Consider the following 22248-nt stretch of genomic DNA (forward strand, 5'->3'; position numbering starts at 1 on the left):
GCCTTGGTAGGGGATTTCGCTGTCTTTTTAAAGAGGTGTGGAAGAAAATCACCAGCGCGACCGCCCATTGGCTGGGAGGCGAGACCCGCGAGCGCCGCTGAGGAAGCTAGGCGGTGGGGGCACAGGCCGGCGCGCCGTCTTCTGACCAGCAGGGGGAGCCCTGCCGAGCGCCGAGTCCCGCGCCGCCCCGCCCCGCACGCCCCGCGCTCACTCCGCCGCGCGTCCGCCGCCCGGCGCCACGCCCGCCACAGGCCAAAGGCCAGTCACCCGCGTGCGGGCGTGGGTCCCGCTGCTCTCTCGGCGCCCCGCCCCGCCCGGCCCCGCCGTGGGACGGGTAACGGTTACCAAGCACTTTCTCAGGCGCGATTTCTGCTTAGTCATTGTCTTCCAGGAAACGGTCCCTTCAGTTGGGAGTCAACTCTCCGGCGGCGGCCGCAGTAGCAGCTGCAGCCGCCGCGACCAGCGCGTCCTTCCCGGGCCACCGCTCCGCCACCGTCCGGCCTCCCTCGGTCCCGAGCGTAGGCCGAGGTCCCGCCGCGTGGGGCGGCCAGCCTCGCGCTCGGCTCTCCGGCCTCGGGCACCGCGTCCTGCGGGGCGGCCTCCTTCCTCGCCTGTGGCCCCGTCGCCGCCTGGCCCGCCTCCGTCGGCCGCTGCCATGGGCACCGACAGCCGCGCGGCCGGGGCGCTGCTGGCGCGGGCCCGCACCCTGCACCTGCAGACGGGGAACCTGCTCAACTGGGGTCGCCTGCGGAAGAAGTGCCCGTCCACGCACAGCGAGGAGGTGAGAGACGAGGGGCTCCCGGGGCAGGCCGCGGGCCGGGCTGCTCCCAGAGGGAAGCAGCGCCCGGCGGGGAAGGCGGGCGGGCGGGCTCCGGGCGCCAGGTGGAGGAGCGCTCCTGGGCTCCGCCGGCGCGGGGAGGCTGGGGCCGCCGGGGTTGCGACGTCGCCTCCTAACCTGTAGCGGGGTCCGCGTGCCTTAAAACGCTTGGCAGGTGCAAATTCATCCCGAGGGACGCGTCCGTCCGTGCTCCCGGCCGACGGCCGAACTCGCCAACGTACTGGACCCCTCTTCGTTGCGAGGGCCAGGGGGGTGCAGAGAGGACCAGCACCTCCTTCCCAGACTCTCACCCCCGTGCCCCCCACACCGCGACAGGTGAAGACGTAGGTTTCAGAGATTCGCTTTTCTAGGATTCAGGTGAAGGTAGTAGTAATAATCCACTTAGCTCTGAGGCTGTTGGCAGTAGTCACTCTGTTGCTATGAGATAAAGGACTCACATTCGACTTTGGAATAAGGTATGCATTTTTCTTGCTGCAATTTAATCTGCCTCACCGTATTTGCCTGAAGACTCGTCGCTAGTTTAAGGTGGCAGAGACGAATCTGGAATTCTACACGTGCTACATATTCGGGCTGCAGCGGCTCCTTCCTGAGCCGAGAGTCAGAGTGCCCAGGGAACTGCGGAGGCATACCGCTGGTATGGGATGGTGTCGGTACTGAAAAATAACAGTGAATAAAAGCAAACCTTTAATTTAGGAGCTGTGTGACTTTGGGAAAGTTACCTTCTCTGAGTCTGTTTACATAACTTCGAAGTTGGATAATGGTACAGTCTTCATCAACTCACTGTGAGGATTAAAAGAGGTAATCTAGGACAACGCTCACCATGGAAGCATTTATCTCCCTTTTTACCAAGATTTTATGTTTATTTGATAGAGCACACGTAGGCAGAGCAGCAAGCAGAGGGAGAGGGAGAAGCAGGTTCCCCGCTGAGCAGAGAGCCCCATGGTGGGGCTGGATCTCAGGGCTCCAGAATCATGACCCTAGCTGAAGGCGGACACTTAACCGACTGAGCCACCCAGGCGCCCCTTTTTATCAAGATTTTAAATAAATCTTGATTAAAAGAAAAATGCCCTATGCCATTATAGTATCAGCTGTTTTCCTAGGCAGTTTGGGCTCTTTTATATAAGATGTTGGTGATATACTATGCAGCAGCCCATGGCATCCCCCTGAGTATGCTCTGGGCCTGTGACCACCCATCAGATGAGAACTCTTGGTTGTAACTTTAATAAGAACCAAACTCTGTACCATTATTCGGTGACCAGGTTCCATCCATCTCAGTCTGTATACCTTTTTTGTTTAAACCGCCCCCACTTTGACTATTTCTCCCCCAAATAAATATTTCTAGATTTAGTTCTGTTCTTTCAATTTCCTCCCAGAGATCCTGGTTCAATATACCATTTTCCATATATACTGACAGTATTGGGTGAAATTTTTGCTCTCTTGTTTCACTACAGCACGCTTTAAAGTAGTGGCCTTTAAAGTGTTTTGACTTTTGCAAACCCAGTAAGAAATTTTACCTTACAATCTAGTTCATAGTCCATAAGGACAGAAAGTAGGAAGAGTGGTTGCCTTGGGCTGGAGTAAGAAGGGTGGGTAGTGATTGCTAGTGGGTACATGGACGTGTTCTAAAATTGGATAGTGATGATGGCTGCACAGCTCTGTAAAACTCTTCACAAACCCTTTAGAAAACATGGAATCGTGCACTTAAAATAAGTGAATTTTGTGTGTAAATTATACTTCAATAAAGTGCTAAATCTATCTCAAAGGTTTTATGGATATATTAACCTTTAGTATATACTGTGTATTCTGCCTTTTTTAATCCTATTTAAATTTTTAAAAACTCTTTATTTCTTAATGCAGTGAGTCACACTTCACCGTTTGAAAAACATTGTTCGAAGGACTAAATCTAGTTTGGTTTTTTGGGGGGAAGGTGCTACATAAGAGAGACAAAATCAGCTAGAAAACATTTGAGGAAAACTTGAAGATAGGGCAGCATATTGTAGGAAAAAAGACAGTTTAGTGAGGAGAGACATTTTTTTTTCCATGTAAAACAAAACAAAACTTTATAACAGAGCTCCAAATTGGGATATGCTACTTGAAATAGTTCGGCCTTGTGGAATAAAAAAACTGAATAAATCACTCATCAAGAAAATCTAAACATTGAGTAGAGAGTTATATTAGGTTTCCTAAAAGATCTCTCCTAGTTCTAATGTGTATTTTTTTTAATTCCATTATCTTTATTTAAAGATTTTTTTTTCTATTTTTTATTTGACAGAGATCATAAGTAGGCAGAGAGGCTGGCAGAGAGGAAGGGAAGCAGACTCCCTGCAGAGCAGAGAGCCAGATTTTTTTTTTTTTCATTAGAACTTTATGAAATCAAATCTTGTGTTTTAAATGAACCATTATAGAACTGTTTTGCTCAGTTCTTTAAGAGTATTTGGGCAGGTGAATCATAAAGTATATTTAAAATTCTTATATGGTTCCAGATCTAATGATATACTACATTATGATGATACTTCAGTGATTCTATGCATATTTGATAAAAATGAAGAGAACGAAATACAAAGTTAATGAGATGTCAGTATAGATAATAAAAGATTAGAAATAATTATGTTTGTGATACAGCCAATGAATTTCTCATCGTAACATTGTTTTGTGATTTGTCCTGACATTTTGCGGAATCCAAGATTAATTAAAGAAATGATTTCAAGAAGGGGCTGAATACTCTGAAAATGTACTTACCTTCCTGAATTGAGCTTTTTATCAGGAAAGCCTTAAGTATGCAAGTAAGCCGTCCTTCCAGAGGAAAATTCTTAAAATTCTCCCATGATTTGAGCCAAATTATTCCTGATAGAATTGTTAACTTCTTGTCCTGCTGCCCCAACTTTTACCATTTTTGAAAAGAATATTGACTTGTAATTCTGTCTGGAATAATTATCAACTAATTTTTATTTAGTATCTTAAATTTGGTTATAAATATATTTCCCATGAAGATAGAGACATTGTAGATTGAATTCATGTGGGTTATTATGGATGGAACATACCGTTTTTGTTGTGGCTTATGAAGTGTAATGTAGATGACTCTGAGCTCTCAAACTGATAAACCACTTATCTCTTGTAATTATCTGTACTAAGATAAAAGCAGTAGAGTGCTGTGTCAGTTTTTATCATCAGAAATCATAGATCAGTGAGTTCAGAAGTTTAGTCCTTGTTATTGCTAAAGGAAAGTGCTTTTGCAGTTACTCATTTATTTTTTTCATTGATTGACCACAGAATGCAAAGCACTGTGTCCTTGATGTTCATAAGGTAGTGATTTCAAATTGTTAGTGTTGCCCATTAGCGGTCATAAATCAGTTTGGTGAGCTATAGAACAGCATGTTTTTTTTCTAATTAATAGAATAGAAGCCATCAGAGTGCCTCACGTGTAATGAACATAGCGTTTTGTAAATTTTTTGTTCTGTTATATGTATTTAGGCCCTTACTCTCTATATGAATGTATGTAAGTCTTAACTTTGGTGCTTTATCAGACAAGTCTGAAATACACTGTCATAAGAAATGAAAGATGCATGAACAATTTAATGGATTTACAACATACTATAATGTTAGTGTAAATAAGTTTGTACAAGAAAACACTGAAGGCCAGTTGGAGGTATACATGTTAGGAAATGATACATGGGCTGACATTATGCAAGTTGACTTATGTAAGATAAGACTGTGGTGGTTGTCAGACGTTACATGCTGATTTCTTGGGATGCTTGTTAAAATGCAAGTTCTGCTGCTCTTAGAGTAATTCAGCAGTCTAGGATGGGGCTCAGGAACTGGAATTTTTAATGAACACATCAGGTGAATAATGGAGTTTTTCTGGCCACACTTAGAGTCATTTATTTGTCTTTAAGGATTCTCTCATAGTGGTTAATATTAATTTTAGTCAGGCTCCCTGAGCTTGAATTCATGTTCCTCTATTTATAAACTTTATTCTTGAAAAATTTTGTTTCTTTGTGTATGCTTTTATGTCTCAAAGCCTTACTTAAACTTTCATTGGTACAAAGACACTTTAAAAATACTTCAACATTTGAAGGTTAAGATGAAAACAGATACAAACTTGTCTTTGTCGAAGAAAATGTAAACCTTATAGAACTAAAATTTTGGTTTTTATGGTTTTTCCTATTCACATCTTTTTCAACTAATTTATCAAATTAGTATATTCTTGCTGTAGAAGTACAGCAGAGTGTATAGAGTTTGATTAATGGTTTCAAAATGCATTCCTTTTACAGCTTCGAGATTGTATCCAAAAGACCTTGAATGAGTGGAGTTCCCAAATCAGCCCTGATTTGGTCAGGGTAAGTAAAATGTGAATGAAGAAATTATGTAGGTCAAAAGGAAAATGCAGTAAGCAGGAAATTAATTTCCCCAATTTTGATGGGGAAGTCAAATAGGCAGTTAGCACAAAATTCCCTGTGGCTGATTTACTGAGATGGCTGTCTGACCCAGTATGCTTAAGCATAAAACATAAAATCCAGGGTGTGTCACCAACTCTGTAACTAGACTAGATACCAGGATTCTTTGTGCTTAATTCCCATCACACTTTTCTTCACTGTGTTCCAGTTTATATTTGGTTTAATAAAGAAATGACTATTTAACAGTTTTGGTTGTTAAATTGCTTTGGCAGAATATCATAATAATATAGTGACTAGAAATAGTTTTTTAATGTCAGTTTTGAGGGAAACACTGGGTATTTCATTAAGTGTTAATAAATGACTTACCATCAATGTTTATATACAGACCATCTGTCTGCAAACCATTCTTTGGAATCCAGCTGAGCCAAAGGCTCATAACAAATTACGCTGGCTACTTTAAAACTATGGACGAGGACATGTGCTGGAAAGAGTTGTTGCCGTGGGCATTCTGCAAGTGTAAACTCTATAGCAGCTAGGCAGATGTTGATTAATGTCTTCTGTCAGTCTCTGTTTCTCTGAAATGACCATTTGCCTCTATTTATGCATGACTGACAAACACTTACTAAGCCCTTGATATGTGCCAGGCATTGTAATGTGCTCAAGCATTATGGGAAAGGCCTCACTGTTTACTTTGTTTCAATCTTGTAAATGTGAGTTAATATAGTTCTGATTTGTATGTACTAACATCTTACCATTTTCCTCATAAATTATTAATTATAATGCATTAGAATTGCCTTTACTTTTTTTATTGCACTCAGAAAAAAGTCTTGGTTTAAAATGTTTGTGGTTAATATAGGAAGCTTTTAACATGTCTTTATGCAGAATGGGTAAATATTATTTTTCATTGCTTTCATATTTTAAGTAAAATTATATACTGTGCTAGTAGTTCTAACTCCTCACATGCTGCCCCCCCCACCACCATTTGTTTGGGTTTTTTTGATCATGCATTCCTTTGAGCACCTGATCAAAATGAGATCCTCTTCCCCGGAAAATGGACACACACAAAGCATTTTACCTTTGTTTCAGGGCTTTACAAACCTTATGAAGCCCATCCAGACATCAGGTAAAGAACCCTGTTATCTTATGGGTTCCCTGTTTCTAAAGGGCATTATGGACAATAGAAAACATATAGCTAATTAAAAACATTAATTTTATATTTATTGTAAACATTGTTTATTATAGGAATTTCCAGATGTCTTGGAATGTACCGTCTCTCATGCAGTAGAAAAGATAAATCCTGATGAAAGAGAAGAAATGAAAGTTTCTGGTAAATCCAGCCTTTACAACTTACTTTGTTATATAGTGGAAATGATAGTGAGGTTTTGTCAGGCAGGGAGGAAAAGCCTTTCTTTGCTTCTGGTAAGGAGTGACTCAGTCACTACGTGTGAGAAATATACAGATTCTTTTTTTTAAACATTTTATTTATTTATTTGAGATAGCAAGTAAGCGAGGGAGAGAGAGAGAGAGTGCGTGCAAGCACGCACAAGTGGGGAAGAGTGGGAGAAGCAGACTCTGCCTGACATGGGGCTTGATCCCAGGACTCTGGGGGCATGACCTGAGCTGAAGGCAGACACTTAGCCAACTAAGCCACCCAGGAGCCCCTATATATTCTTTTTAAAACATAATGGAAACTCCCAAGAGAAAGTTGTAGGAGGTCAGTTTTGGCTCCTTAAGTGGAGTCAGAAGAGGACCTCACCTTCCTGTTCTTCATCATGGTCTCATTAATTTATATGTCAGACTTCAGGAAAACTAAGGTGGAGGAAATGGAAAGAATAAAGGGAATGCTTAAGAGCAGTGTCTGTCCAAAGCAAGCATAGGCCCTCCCTTCCTGGTGGAACACTGCTGAGCAATGGCTGAAGTTGCCTGGAAGTATAGACGGAAGTCTGGGCAACAAGTTGCATGAAGAGAAATAAAATCCATGTTATACCCATTCAACAAATGTATCGAGTAACTATTTATGAGAGACCATGCTAAGCTCAAGGAATAAAAAAATGAAGAGATGAGCTGTTCTTGCCCTCAGCTTACAGTCAGCATAGAATAGACATTAAAAGCTTAAACTTAACTAGATTGAAATTCTTCGGTATGCAGATTACTGACTGGTATAATCTTGGGCTAACAAGTTATTCGACCTCTCTGAGCCTCATTTTCTCATCTGTAAAATAGGGATGCGTCTGTTTCACAGGATTCTTTGTAAATTAGATAAAATTTTTAAAAATGCACTTAGCACAGTGCTTAGCAAAAAGTTAAGTGCTAAGTAGCTGTTAACTTACTACCATTTGTAGTTTTGTGTTGGTTGTTATTTTTGATTAGCGTGGACATGTAAGATGAGATATAGGGCATTGTTTTTTTGACTCCATAATTACCATTTATTGAGTCTTGTTTTATACCAGGCACCATACTTAGTGCATTTTGGTTACATTTCTTCACATGATTCTCAAAGCAATTCTACAAGGTAGAATTATCCCCATTGCACAAGAGATGTTAAATAACTTGAAAGTTGTCATATAACCAGTAAGTGGTTGAACCGGGAATCCATCCAGGTATGCCTGACTCCAAAACCCATTTCTTTCTATTAATTTCACATTGCTTTCTGTGTTGGAAAGGAGCTAAAAGCAACCTCTTCTCTGTGGTTGATTGCAGTTTCTCATGGTTTAGATCCATCTTGAAGCTCTTACGGGTTGTTCTCAGTTCTTAGAAGGCTTGAAATTTTTGATATATCAAAATTACTCCCCATATGAAGAGCTTTCCTTTCTCTACCAAGAATGCCTCTCATTTCGGAGAAAGGAGACCATTTCTAATGGCACAAATTTGTGGCAAGAGGGATAGTGGTAGGGAGGGTTTCATGGGGTATAATTATTGGAGCTATGGGTGGATTAAAGTGGTGAAGATTGGGGCGCGTGGGTGGCTCAGTGGGTTGGAGCCTCTGCCTTCAGCTTGGGTCGGGGTCCTGGGGGCTCTCTACTCAGCAGGGAGCCTGCTTCCTCCTCTCTCTCTCTCTCTCTCTCTGCCTCTGCCTGCCTCTCTGCCTACTTGTGATCTCTGTCAAGTAAATGGATGAAATCTTAAAAAAAAAAAAGTTATTTTAAAGTGGTGAAGATTGACTCTCACCTGGTTGGTATGGGAGTGGTGATGACTTTTAAATAGAGAAATCCAGTGAGGAAAACAATGCTTTAAGATTATCTAGCAGTAGAAAGGAAAGGACAAATAAATGTACAAGGTAAATTTGTTTTGTTTGTTGAATACATATTTACATTGAATACAGCTTACATACAGATATTTCATTAGCCCCTTTTTCTCTCCATTCCCTTTTCTGATTTCCTCTACTACTACTCTGCCTATTTGTCTGCTGAGTAAATTTAGATTTTGAACAGTGAATTTACATAGAGTAAATCTATATAAATAAATTTGAGTTTGAATCAAGTTAAAGCCTCAATTTTAATAGAAAACTACTCTGCTTTCCTGGTAACCAAAGAAATGCCAATTAATGCAGTCCTAGATAGGTATATATTATACATACTAAATTAGCAAAAACTATATTTTTTATAGTGTCGTACGTTGTTAGGCGAGCATTTTTTTAAAAGATTTTATTTATTTATTTGACAGACAGATCACAAGTAGGCAGAGATGCAGGCAGAGAGAAAGGAAGGGAAGCAGGCTCCCTGCTGAGCAGAGAGCCTGATGTAGGGCTCCATCCCAGGACCCTGGAATCATGACCTGAGCTGAAAGCAGAGGCTTTAACCCACTGAGCCACCCAGGCGCCCCAGGAGAGCAATTCTTAAGTTTTAGTTAAGTTTAGTTGGCTAGTTAAAGTTAAGTTTTTAGTTAAGTTTTAGTTGGCTTATAAACTGGTACAAATCTTTTATATGAAAGTAGGAAGTAAGTAAAATAGAACAAAACTCAGGGCACCTGGGTGCTCAGTCAAACGTCTGATTTTGGCTCAGGTCCTGATCTCAGAGTCCTAGGATTGGGCCCACATCCTGCCATGATCAGTGGGGAATCTGCCTCTCCCTCTCCCTCTGCCCCTCCTTCAGGTCATGCTCTCTCTCTCTCTCTCTCAGATAAATAAATAAAATCTTTAACAACAACAACAAAAAAAGATCCACAAAGAAGAGCATACCTTTGACTCATACACATTTCTGACCGTTTGTCCTTGGGAAATGCTTCAGCAGAAAGTTGAACAAAGTAACAAGATGTTTATTTTAGCATTGTATGTGATAACGAAAAACTGGAACTAATATAAATGTTCAAAAAGTAGGAAATCATTTGAATTATACCCTATCAAAATTACAGAATAATGTTTAACCGTTAAAAATGAGTATGTAAAATTATTCATTAAAAATAGAGTAAACAAAAACCTAAACAGTGACTGCATTCAGTGATGAGACTGTTGGCCATTTTTTTTAGTCTATCTTTCTACTCTTGGGTTTTTCTCATTTCTGTTTTTTCCCCATTTTTAAAAATTTAAATTCAATTAATTAACATATAATGTATTGCTAGTTTCAGAGGTAGAGTTCAATTGATTCATCAGTCTTATGTAAGACCCAGGGCTCCTTACATTACTTGCCCTTCCTAAGGCCCATTGCCCAGTTACCACATTCCCCAACGCCCTTCTGCTCAGTTTTTCTCATTTCTAGAGTGAATATGTATTACTACTATGATTTAAAAAAAAAAAAGTCAAAAGAACTAAAAACTTCATAAAGTTGTAAAAAATATTACATAAAGGTAAACTAAATAGAAGTAGAATAAATGTTATACCCTGCCCCATATGACCAAAAGCTAGAAGCTAATGTCTAAAAATTAAAATGACTGTATTAGGAAGATGGGATTGTGAGGGATTTTTTTTGTTTTTCTTCACATTACAAGCAATTTTAGCATAGCCTTTTATTAATTTTAGTTTATTGGAGAATGTATATAATATGTTCCATTTCCAATAATATTCATAAAAATGTACATTTTGAGTAATTTGTACATTTGTGTGACCTGCCTTCTAATAAATGGAAAATTAGTATTTGCTTTTTTGTTTTGACAAATGGATATTTTTTGGCAATTGGCATGTAATTTAAAAATCACAATGGAGGGGCACCTGGGTGGCTCAGTTGGTTGAGCAACTGCCTTCGGCTCAGGTCATGGTCCTGGAGTCCTGGGATCGAGTCCCGCATCAGACTCCCTGCTTGGCAGGGAGTCTGAGTTTCCCGCTGATCTCTCTCCTCTCATGCTCGCTCGCTCTCTCTCTCTCTCAAATAAATAAATAAAATCATTAAAAAAAAAAAATTTAAAAAAAAAATCACAATGGAAAGGTACTTTCATATCTTAAAATGAAAACCATAAAATTATGTGACTAGGAAAGAAAAGGTAATTCATTCAGGATTCTCTGTCAACTTAGTATTGTGGGCAGTGTTGATACTGTCTAGTAAAATGTTACCAAAATGTAGTAATCGGTTTTGTTTTTTTGTTACCCAGCAAAACTCTTCATTGTAGGATCAAACTCTTCATCATCAATGAGAAATGCAGTTGACATGGGTAAGCAAAAACTTTAACTTTTTACCTCCATAACTTTATTTTTTTTTTTTAAGATTTTATTTATTTGACAGGGAGACAGCAGGAGAGGGAGCACAAGCAGGGGGAGTGGGAGAGGGAGAAGCGGGCTCCCCGCTAAGCAGAGAGCCTGATGCAGGTCGATTCCAGAACCCTGGGATCATGACCTGAGCTAAAGGCAGATATTTAACCGACTGAGCCACCCAGGCACCCAACCTTCATAACTTTAAATCAGTGTAGGTGTATTAGTTATATCTTGTGTTCAGGACCAGGTGAAAAAAAAGATGAGCTCATTCCAATTTTACTTTTTAAAGTTCTAACCTAATTTCTTAAGGCTTCTGTCAGATCATATGGACTTGTAGGTTCATATTTTGATATATATGAGGCACATAAAAGATGTAACATAATTGTTAAGTATATGTTTGGAGATGAAGTTCTCCTTAACCATATTTCTTAGCCCTTACAGTACTATAGATAAAACCCCATGACCTACCATCGCCACAGTAACAAAGCAAGCATTCTCATCTTTGTTTACTTGGTTAGATTATTGTGATATTATAATTCAACGTTTTTTCTTTTAAAATATTCTTCCAGTATTATAGGTGTTAAACACTTAAATAATTCGCTCTTTACTATAACTATGGAATAAACAATAATCATTTAAAGTAAACCCTTTAAATTATTTTTACAGAAATTAAATTATCTACCTCTATAAATATAGATTAGGACCACAAATTTAGTTTTTCAGGGTCTCAAAGCTATTGTTTGCCATGACTATCAGTTACAGAATATGAGGTCAGAATTCTTGTGATCATCCATACAAGATACTATTAGAACTGGAGAAGAAAATTTGAAGATAAAGAAGTTACCAGAAAATGCTTGGGGCCTAGGAAACAAGGAGACTGTTCCCCTTAGAAGGACTGTCAGAGCTGTGAGTCCCTAGGAAGGAAGCAGGTCAAAGAAACTGATCGGTCTGCCACACAGACCAAGTAAATGAACAGGGATTTGTAATTTTTTAAGGGATGGCAGTGTTCTAAATGGTAGGTAAATTATGAAACTGAATGAAATAATCCAAATAAGAAAACCAGTGAACTTTACAGACAAAATTTAGTGGGATACATGAGGGACAGTAGAAATACTTGTTTTCATTATGTAGCAAATATTTATCCTGTTTTCCTTCACATCAGCCTGTTCCGTTCTTGGAGTCGCACAGCTGGATTCTGTGATCATTGCTTCACCTCCTATTGAAGATGGAGTTAATCTCTCCTTGGAACATTTGCAGCCTTACTGGGAAGAATTAGAAAACTTGGTTCAGAGCAAAAAGATTATTGCGATAGGTACCTCCGATCTAGACAAAACTCAGTTGGAACAGCTGTATCAGTGGGCACAGGTAAAGCACAGCTAGATCACAAGTGCTCTGGGAGGGGCCTGTCCTTTAGTCTTTGCTTCACACTGTTCAGTGTTGTGCTGGACACTCAAGGGGGAGCTATTCTAAATGCAGTTTGGCAAGCTTTATCTAAAGCACTGGCCTTTTTCATCTCAAATGTATATTTAATTGACCTTAGTATTAATCTCATTTAAAAGGAATGAAAAAAACACTAGAAAATTTGGCTACAAACACTGAAGTGTTTGTAGCCAAAATGAATTCAGGCTATTTCCTTCAGTTTTACTTTTGTGATAAAAATACTATATTTTTCTTTAGATATGGTTAGTCTTGGTTCTGATTTCTTAGGTGAGGGAATATCACATGGAACAAATATTTTGCTCTTATTTGAAAGTATAAAAGACTTTGGTTCATAGAATTCAATAAGGAATAGGCATCACAAATTAATCAGTACCACCCTCTGGCCTCTAAAAACGTATGATATTATTTAGGGACAGTGCTTACCAGTATTTTACCTTTACTCTTTGTATTTTTCTTTATTCCTTTTACTTGATCCCCAGCCTTCTCTTTGCAGAGCTTTCAGTTTCTTATAGACGGGAAGACCTTAGAGAAAGTATTGTCCCTTCTCCCTTTAATTTAGTGAGAGCCAGAATATGGCTAAGATTCCACTAGAGAGACTTGGGTGATCTGGAATGTATCTGTAAATTAACCAGAGCAGCTATTAGAAATTATCTAATTCTTTTTCAAAATGCGCCTGATTTATAACCATATTTTATACTTTAATGCTAAATGTTCTTATCATTTCTATTTGATCCTTTACCTTTAAGACCTGTTCCCTCATTAGCTGGAATCATCACTTAGAACATGTTTGTTTCCGAGGCAAGTGTATTAGATTGCAGGAAAAGAGTTTCTAAGAGTATAGCACTATATTGGCCTTCCCCCGCCTCCTAGAGCTTTCCTCTCCCTGTTATCACTAACATGAGTTTAAAAAGCGTACATTAATAAGTATATTCATATAACAATGTTTTATAAATTTTAAGCACTGTAAAATGGAGTCTTTCATATTTTCTAAAATTGTGTTCTTTCATTGCTTTCCACTTTTTGTAGTACTTAATTTAGTGCAATGTCATGATTCTTTTCGCTTCTAGGTAAAACCAAATAGTAACCAAGTTAATCTTGCCTCCTGCTGTGTGATGCCACCTGACTTGACTGCATTTGCTAAACAATTTGACATACAGCTATTGACTCATAATGATCCAAAAGGTAATACTGAGATTTTCATTTGTTGATTGGTCATGAGCTTTTATCTTATAAGAAGCTACTTGTTAAAATGTAATTTTTAATTTTGTACAATGATAAGTGTTACCTAGAACTTGTCTTCATAGTTAGTCCAAAATATATATACATTTAGTTTCAGAAAGCTTTAGTCTATCAATGAGAAAAAAAATTGAAGAGATCATTTTCTGAACATCTAGTCTGTTGAAGTTTATAAATACTATGATACACAAAAAAGACCTTGTAAGATATTCTAAATAGTATTATATAAAATCTTGTGTAGTACAGCAAAAATTGTACCAAATAGCCACTTAGTTAAAGAGGGCAAATATTTGGAAAGAGAGGCAGATAAAATTTAATTTGAAATTAAAGCATATTAGGATAGGTAATTGATTAGGTATTTTATTAGTCATTACTCTCAAGACCTGTATGTTTGGTACCAGTCAGAAACACTATTTGATTAATGAGAATGGCTTATCCGCCTTCTGTAGTGTGTTTTATCAACATTTTACAGGATAAGTAGGAAAGCTAGGAAGAGAATGTTTTACATTTTATACTTATTTATTTAGCAGTCTGCCCCATTCTCATTTTTTCGCTGTTTTGTAGGAAGAGGAAGAGTTTTAATAGTTTTTGCCCCTCAAATGTTAGGCATCATGCTAAATGCCTTAGAGGGATAACCTGTAATCCTCACAACAGCTGAAACTAGGCATTTTACTGTTGAGGAAGTAAGAGCTTCAGAATTTAAGAAACTAGCCAAGGTCACCCAGCTGGCATGGGGCAAAGTTTAAACTTGGACTTGGTTCTGGCTGAATTGGGACCTTTCCCCCTATATTGTACTATCTTTTTGATTTGAGACATTAACATTGTAGTATTTCAGTCTGAAAACCTTACTTTCTTATTAGTTTCCATTTAATTGATACCAGAATAGGAGATAATGACTTTTGCCTCTCCCTTCATTAATTATTTTTGTAAGTAATTTGAAAAAAAAGTCATCTTAGTGAAAATTTAACAAAGAATTTCTATGCCTATTTATTCTGAAACATAAACCATTTAATTTCCAACTTTCTATATGTTGGCAGATACTATATCATTTTTATCTGTTTACTTTTGGAGGGGCCTGGGGGAGGCTCTTCCAATAGTAATTATTATCAACAGCTGAGGGATGGGCCTGCATCCCCTTCTAGCTCCACTTGAAAAAAACCCTTTCCTTTTTCTAGTAGGAAAGGAAATAGGAAAAGACTAAGGTGTCTGGTATTTTATTTCATTGGTATCTAGATATTGGCTTGAGGGTATGTGCTAATGCATTGTTGTTATTGCAAAATATATTGCATATACATTTGAGAAGAGAGGTTTAATCCTTTTTGGTATGTTTTTGCTTTAATGACGTAACTTGACATTTGAACGTCTTCCTAATTTTAATCCTAAACCCTTTGATTAGAATTTATAGGGTGATCCTGCTTATACCATTAATGAATCCATGAAGCAATTCTTTTTCTTAAAAGATTTATGGTGTTTATTGATTCTAAAGAGCTCACATAGTTAATTTAAAAGCATGTAGTTAAGTTGATGAATAGCATAGCTCTTATGTGTCACATTTTATTTTTTAAGCAATCAGTTTGTAAAACATTTAACTCTACTTGTCATCTAAAAAAGAGTTATGTTTATAAGTCCCCTTTAAAGCCCATCGGCTATGCTAAAATTACCCTATTCTTCAGAAAGTGCTTATTTTCCATTACTCTTTGTCCTAGAAGTTGTGGTAACAGTTTAACTACAGTAAGGGTGAAATTGTGAAATAGGTGATCCTGACTCAGAACCTTCACCCTCACCTCATTCCCATTAAATCTGATCTGCCTTATGCCTTATTCCCTCCAGGTCCTGTTCTCTGTCAGATAGACTGATAAATTCATGTTCATGTTACTTTTCCAAAGAGATACTTGCCTTCCACTTAGTGAAAGCTGTTTACTGGCTGCATGACCTTGGGCAAGTTATCTAACCTCTCTGCCTCAGTTGCCCCCTGGAAAAGGAGAGAATATTACCTAGTAGGGTTAATATGCAGATTAAAGGAGCTAATACATGTAAAATACTCAGAAAAGTGCCTGGCACATGATAATAGCTAACATTTACTGACAGTTTACTATTGATGTTACTCAAATATCACAGCAGTTCTTTTGGGTCTGGCAGGTCCTTTAGCACTCCCAAACCATACTGTATAGATGGTCACTTAGTTTCTGTCTGGGTTGTGGGTTCTGACCTGGTAGAATCTTTCCATATTACTTGATTGATTTAACAGACATTGGGTACCTACAATGTTTCATTATTCAAAGTACTAGGGCTATAAGACAAGACAGATAAATTCCAACCCTCATGCAATTTACATTTTGATGGGAGGGGATGGATAATAAGGTAAATATTAAATGTGAGAAATGGTGGTATGTGCTATGGAGAAAAATTGGCTGAGGTAGAAAAAGAGTGCCCAGCTTAGGGGTTGTTTTATATAGGGCAAATCAGGCCTCTCTGCTAAGGAGACATTAATCAGACCTGCAGGAAGGGTGAAAGCCCTGTGAGAATCTGGAAGAAGAGTGTTCAGGGAAGTGGGAGCAGCTGATTCAAAGGCCCCAAAGTGTGAATGTGCTTGAGGATTTCAGGGTACAGGTATAAGGCCAGTGTGGCTGGAGAAGAGGCAGTGAGCAGGGGAGTAGTACATTGGAGCAGGAGTCAAGGGCTTGGATATCAATGTGGAATTAGAAAATAATTATTTCATCAAAGCGATGCAAATGAAAAGATAACCATTGCCAAAGAGTTTTTAAATGATTGCTGGTACTTGTGAGGATATGGTAAGATGGGGACTCTAATAACATTATCAACTACTAGTAGAAGTATCTTTTTGGAAAGCAATTGGCAATATACTGTCTATCAAGCCTTCAAAATGTACTTTGACTTTGTCATTCCATAGCCAGGCATGCATTTTAAAGATGTTCAGCATAGCATTTTATTAGCAAAATACTATGAAATACCTTAATTTTCTCATCAACAATGAGGAAATGTATAAATTATGATATCTATATAATATAGTATCTGGATAATTATTAAAAATGATGCTTCCACAGAATATTTAATTACATGGGAAGATTCATAATAAAAGTTGAAAAGATAAGTAAATTAGGTTGTAACTTACAGCATGACTTCCAGTTTTTGAGATATGGAAAGGTACAGAAAGAATCTTGGAAGGATATACATGGCAATGGAAGTAATCTGTCTCTGGTTCATAGGATTATGGGTACCGTTCCTTTTTCTCCTATGTATGTACTCTCCTGTATTTTCACTGAATCTACATTTCACTAATCTACAATTAGAATTGCCTGAAAGTCTTTAAAAAAAAAAAAAAAAAAGGCAGGCTCCACTCACCAGAGGTTGTGAATCAAATAGGTGGGATAGAGGTGTAGGGACTTTCTGAAGAACTGCCTGGATCTTCTTGATATTCTGGTTTAGATTCATAGCGAAGGAAAAGCATATTTTAAATTTATTTTGAATTGTTTCTCTGATTGTATTTAAATGCTTACCTACGTGGTAAAGTGCTGTTATTTCCCAACTTAACACTTTGGGTTTTTACTTGTTTGTTTTAAGAACTGCTTTCTGAAGCCAGTTTCCAAGAAGCTCTTCAGGAAAGCATCCCTGACATCCAGGCGCAGGAGTGGGTGCCCCTGTGGCTACTGCGGTACTCCGTCATTGTTAAAAGCAGAGGAATTATCAAATCCAAAGGCTACATTTTACAAGCTAAAAGAAGGGGTTCTTAACTAAGACTTAGGATCGTAATCTACTGACTTGTATTTCCTTGAATATAAGATAAAATTGAGATGTATAAAAATCAGTTACTGCTTGTAAATGATGTCATGGAGGCTGATATTCTTCAGTTATATTTGACAACGTGTTATCTGTCAAGTTTTGAATACTTTTCTTGCCTCCATATCAGTTTACTCATGTGTTTTCATTAAACTATTATTTTCTAACTGAAATTGCCTATAAAGAAAATACTTGCAATATATTTTTCCTTTATTTTTATGACTAATAGAAATCAAGAAAAATTGTTGTTAGATATATTTTGGGCTTAGGTATCAGGGTAATGTATATACATATTTTTTATTTCCAAAAATTAACTAATGGCTTCTTATTCTATAGTGTAACTAAGCAATTTAATTATAATTATAAAAACTGAAATACTGGAAGATATTTTTTCTGTTATTGATAAGATGATTATATCCCAGAGTAACTGGAGTGGCTTGGATCTACTAGTAGGATAGGTAAAATTCATTTCTTCAATACATGAATGAAAACTTAAACTTAACTGTCCTAGCTGTAGTTTACCTATAATGATTTAGTATTCTATTGCTGTGCCATATTTTCCTTGCTGTTATTTCCAAGACAAACCAAAGTAAATCTGAAAAAGACTAGAAGCTTTTAAATTATTATTTGGGGGTTTTATAAAAGCAACTGTTATCATCTCCAGATTCTTTTTAATACTTGATCCATCCTTAATATTTTGCTGTTCATTCAAGAATATTCAATAAGTATTGAGTGTTTATCATGTGCTGGGCACTGTGGGCTCTGGGGAGAAGGGGGGGTCACAGAAAGTCAGAATCAGTTGAGTAAAATATGTAACATTTGCTCCTCACTAATAACTGACTCATAGGGACCAACAGCCAGAAAAGAGTGAAAAAAATCTTTAATTCAAGGGCAACATTGTCTATTTAGACAACTTTTTTTGAGACATGGTCTTAACTATATTTAAAAGCAAAATGATATAATCAACACTTTAGAACTAGGAGAGGTTATAGATTGTTTATTATAATTCTTCATTAGTTTAAGAACCAGAAAATAGCAAATAAATAAGGTATGGCCTTTGATATAGACTATAGGTCTCCCTAGTTCTGTAAATTTGTATCTGTAACCCAAATAGTTAGAAAAGTTCTTCAAAAACCTCTTGTATGTCAATCAGTACTTTTAAACCATGTTTATTTAAAAAAAAAAAAAAACTACCATAACGTGCCTGGTGGCTCAGTCAGTTTAGCATCTTCCTTCCGCTCAGGCCATGATCCCGGGGCCCTGAGAGTGAACCCTTCATCAGGCTCCCTACTCAGCAGCGAGTCTGCTTCTCCCCCTGCCCCTACCCCCTGCTTATGCTCTCTCTCACTTTCTCTCATGAATAAATAATAAAATCTTTAAAAAATAAACTAATATATAAAACTAATTTTGCTCAAGTTTTTTCAACTTAAAAGAAAAGTGTTCCATACTCAAATACACTAGGGGCACCTGGGTGGTGCAGTTGGTTAAGTGTTGGAGTCTTGGTTTGGCTCAGGTCATGATCTCAGGGTCATGAGATCAAGCCCCACCTAGGGCTCTGACTCTCAGTGCCAGAATCTGCTTGGGATTCTCCCTTTCCCTCTCCCTCTGCCCCAGTGCATGTGGGTGTGCTCTCTCTCTCTCTCAAATAAATAGATCTTTAAAAAAAAAAAAGGTAAATACACCAGACTTTTCCTATCCTAAATAAGGTTTTGTAGTTTACTGTTTGGATAATTTGATCATTAAAATTATAACATAAATTCAGCTGACTTACTTGCTATAAAATTCATTTAGACTTAGACCGTCCTAAAGCCTTATTTTATATTAATTGTATGTAATGTTGTTGAATATATATAGTTAACTTTTTATTTGGAAATGTGCAACACTTTTTCATACAACCTAAGTCTTTAAATGCTCATTTTTTAATTTAAGCCTAAACAGTGAATTGGTCAAGATATTTTAAGAGGGAACTTTATATCACATTTATTCCTTTTTAAAACCCTAGACTTAAAAAATGGATTGTTTAAAGGGTTATTTTGAAAATAAAAAAAAAAACAACTTATGTTACTAATTGATCCATATCTCTCTTCTCTTGACAAAGAAACAAGATTATAGATTCATTTTGTGAGGGGATCATGTATGTATGGAATTTTAAAATTAGTTTTTTGTATGTTTCATTTCTGTACCTTTAATTTCTGTTATTGAATAACCATTTTTTAAAAAATGATTTTTTCAAGACTTGACAAATTTCCAAGCTGGTGTTCACATCTTTTTTTTTTTTTTTTTGTAAACTATCAGAATATAGTGAATGCTTTTCAAGTATTTGAGGACTTAATGTTTAAAAAGCCATAAAATAAAGAACAGTAATACTACCAAATAATCGCTTAAATCTGAAAGCTAAGTTATCAATAGTGTATATATAACAGATATGTCTTCTGGGGAGAGATGTATCCAATGACTCAAGGTAGAAAGAATTTATATAATTGGGTTTTTTTCCAGTAAACATGAAAAGAAGCTACAGTCTATTACATTTCCAAAATACACTGGAGCCTTACATTAACACAATGTACTGTAACTTAGAATTTGTTCTGTAATGAGTCTATCTTATATTCTCATTCAAGAAACTGTAGTCACCAGAAAGACCAAGATGTCTTATAAAATATGTTCACATGGTGTAAATTTTGCAGACTACCTTGTGCCAGTATGCTAGAAGAGTATCCGTTTAGAGATAGCCAGTGCTAGATTGGATCACAAATAGCTAATAATTTAAACAGCTATGTGTGGAATGGGAAATAAAGTTACTCTATTTTGAATGAATGGTCAAACTTCTCCCTACCAGAGCCAACTAGTAACTCAGTTTTCAGTAATAAAAGGTCTAAGATTCATTTAATTACATCTCATTTTTGAACAAAGCTTTCTTCCAACTTTTCCACCCAGCATTTTCGGTATTGGGGAAGTGAAATGATCAACAGTTCATCTCTCTGCCAATTGTACATTTAGAGAAATTTGAAGTTGTTTTAATGAGAATTTCAACCATTTGTTTTCATAATCAAATATACCAACTTATGATTCTGAACATATTTTTTTAAAGATAACTTCCTAATATACCAGAACTTGTACCTGTCATTTCCCCATAAAGTTGTTGATGGGATATGTCATATTTTTGAAAACTGTAACATAACTTTTGTTAATATTTTTTATAGTTTTCAGAATTAGAAATACACTTAGGACAGGAAAATGTTTTCATTAGATAATTCTACTTTTATGTGTCTATAATGGTGTATTATAAATTACAGGCAAAATATAAAGCATTAATAGATATTTATAATAGTCTTTAATTTCACCTATATTTTGAGTATTATGAATTACTTAATTAAAATAAAGTGTATTGTATATTGTTTGAGTTGTTTGAATAGTTGAAAGCATTCTGGAGTATTATTGATTTTGACCTATTTGAACTCAAATTGAGTATGATTTGAAAATAAATTATGAATAATTTTTAAATATCCAAGCCATAAAGCTATTCATGCATTCATTCATTCAAAGATTTATCAAAAGCTTACTATATGCCAGCAACTGTAAGATATTGGCAGACAGACACAAATAATAAAGAACCCCTGTCTTCAAGGAACATATGGTATATGTGGTGGGGGGAGAGAGATCTGTACATGAACAAGAGCAATAGAGGCCATCTGTTAATGATCAAAGTGGGGAAAAGGGATTGGGGGCATATAGAAGGAAGTGGGGCTAGGGAATGTTTACTGCTAGGAGGCTCCCCTTGAAAAAAATTAGCCTTAGAGTAGGATGAGACAATGAGTGGATATTCTGACAGAGACCTTTGTTTGCCTTGTTTGTAAATAGGCTTTTACTGAATATGAACAATTTATATGTAAACTTTAGAAATTCAGTGAAAACACTTTCTTAAAGAGCTTGCCCTATGGAGAGAAAAGTACCGCTTCTGTTGAGACAAGAGTGAGTAAGGTTGGAAATGTAATATTTTACCTTAAACAAAAAAAAGAGAGGCTAAAACTTATCCAAATCCCCCAAATAGAATATGGCTGTTATAGTCTCACTCCCAGAAAAGCCAAACAAAACTTTAATATGTATCTCTCAACAGTGAATAAATGTATAAAATGTCATACAAGATTTTTATGTGTCTGTTGGTCCATTATTTTGAAAGGTTCATGTTTTACAGTATGCATTACTCTGACTCAGTTCTGTTTTTCTTGTTTCTTTCCTCACTGTTGATGTTGCATCCTACTCCATTTAAGTTTGCTTTTTTCTTAAGTGTGTCATTAGTAATTCTTTCACTGAAGGTCTTTGGCACAGTAAGCTTTCTAGGTCCTGTTTGCCTGAAAATGTCTTCATTTTGTTCTCTATCTTAAATGATCATTTGACATTGTCGAATTCTAAGTTTCCAAATACTTTGCCTGAGCAATTTGAAGGTAATATTCTACTGATTTCCAGCATATATACTCTTCCTGATGAAACTCTCGATTTCCTTCCCTAGATGGAAATGTCTTCTTTCTTTTTAGTTGAAAATTTCATCTTTGATGTGTATGAGATTAGAACAAAGCAGGAAAATTAAAACTGGCTGCGAAGCTTTTTTTTTTTTTTTTTTAAGATTTTATTTATTTATTTGACACACAGAGACAGCGAGCGAGAGAAGGAACACAAGCAGGGGGAGTGAGAGGGGGAGAAGCAGGCTTTCCACCAAGCAGCGAACCGGATGCAGGCCTCAATCCCAGAACTCCGGGCTCATGACCTGAGCCGAAGGCAGACGCTTAACGACTGAACCACCCAGGCATCCCATGCAAAGCTTTTTGATAAAAAACCATAAAAAAAAAACACTGATAACTGGATTTAATAAAAATTTAAATCTTCTGGCCCTCAAAAGACTTAAGAAAGTGAAAATATGGGGCGCC

The 22248-nt window shown here is 37.2% G+C and overlaps 1 protein-coding gene across 1 annotated transcript; it reads left to right on the plus strand.

Annotated features, from left to right (window-relative positions):
* Nucleotides 1-257: 257 nt before the first annotated feature.
* GCLM (glutamate-cysteine ligase modifier subunit) lies at nucleotides 258-21469 on the plus strand. Its single transcript, XM_047726394.1, has 7 exons — nucleotides 258-781; nucleotides 5110-5175; nucleotides 6475-6559; nucleotides 10753-10812; nucleotides 12015-12217; nucleotides 13360-13474; nucleotides 17111-21469. Exons 1-7 carry the CDS (start codon nucleotides 656-658, stop codon nucleotides 17278-17280), a joined length of 825 nt encoding a protein of 274 aa, XP_047582350.1. The 5' UTR covers nucleotides 258-655; the 3' UTR covers nucleotides 17281-21469.
* The last annotated feature ends 779 nt before the right edge of the window (nucleotides 21470-22248 follow it).

This window comes from Lutra lutra, chromosome 4 (genome assembly GCF_902655055.1).
Source record: "Lutra lutra chromosome 4, mLutLut1.2, whole genome shotgun sequence".
Taxonomy (NCBI): Eukaryota; Metazoa; Chordata; class Mammalia; order Carnivora; family Mustelidae; genus Lutra; species Lutra lutra.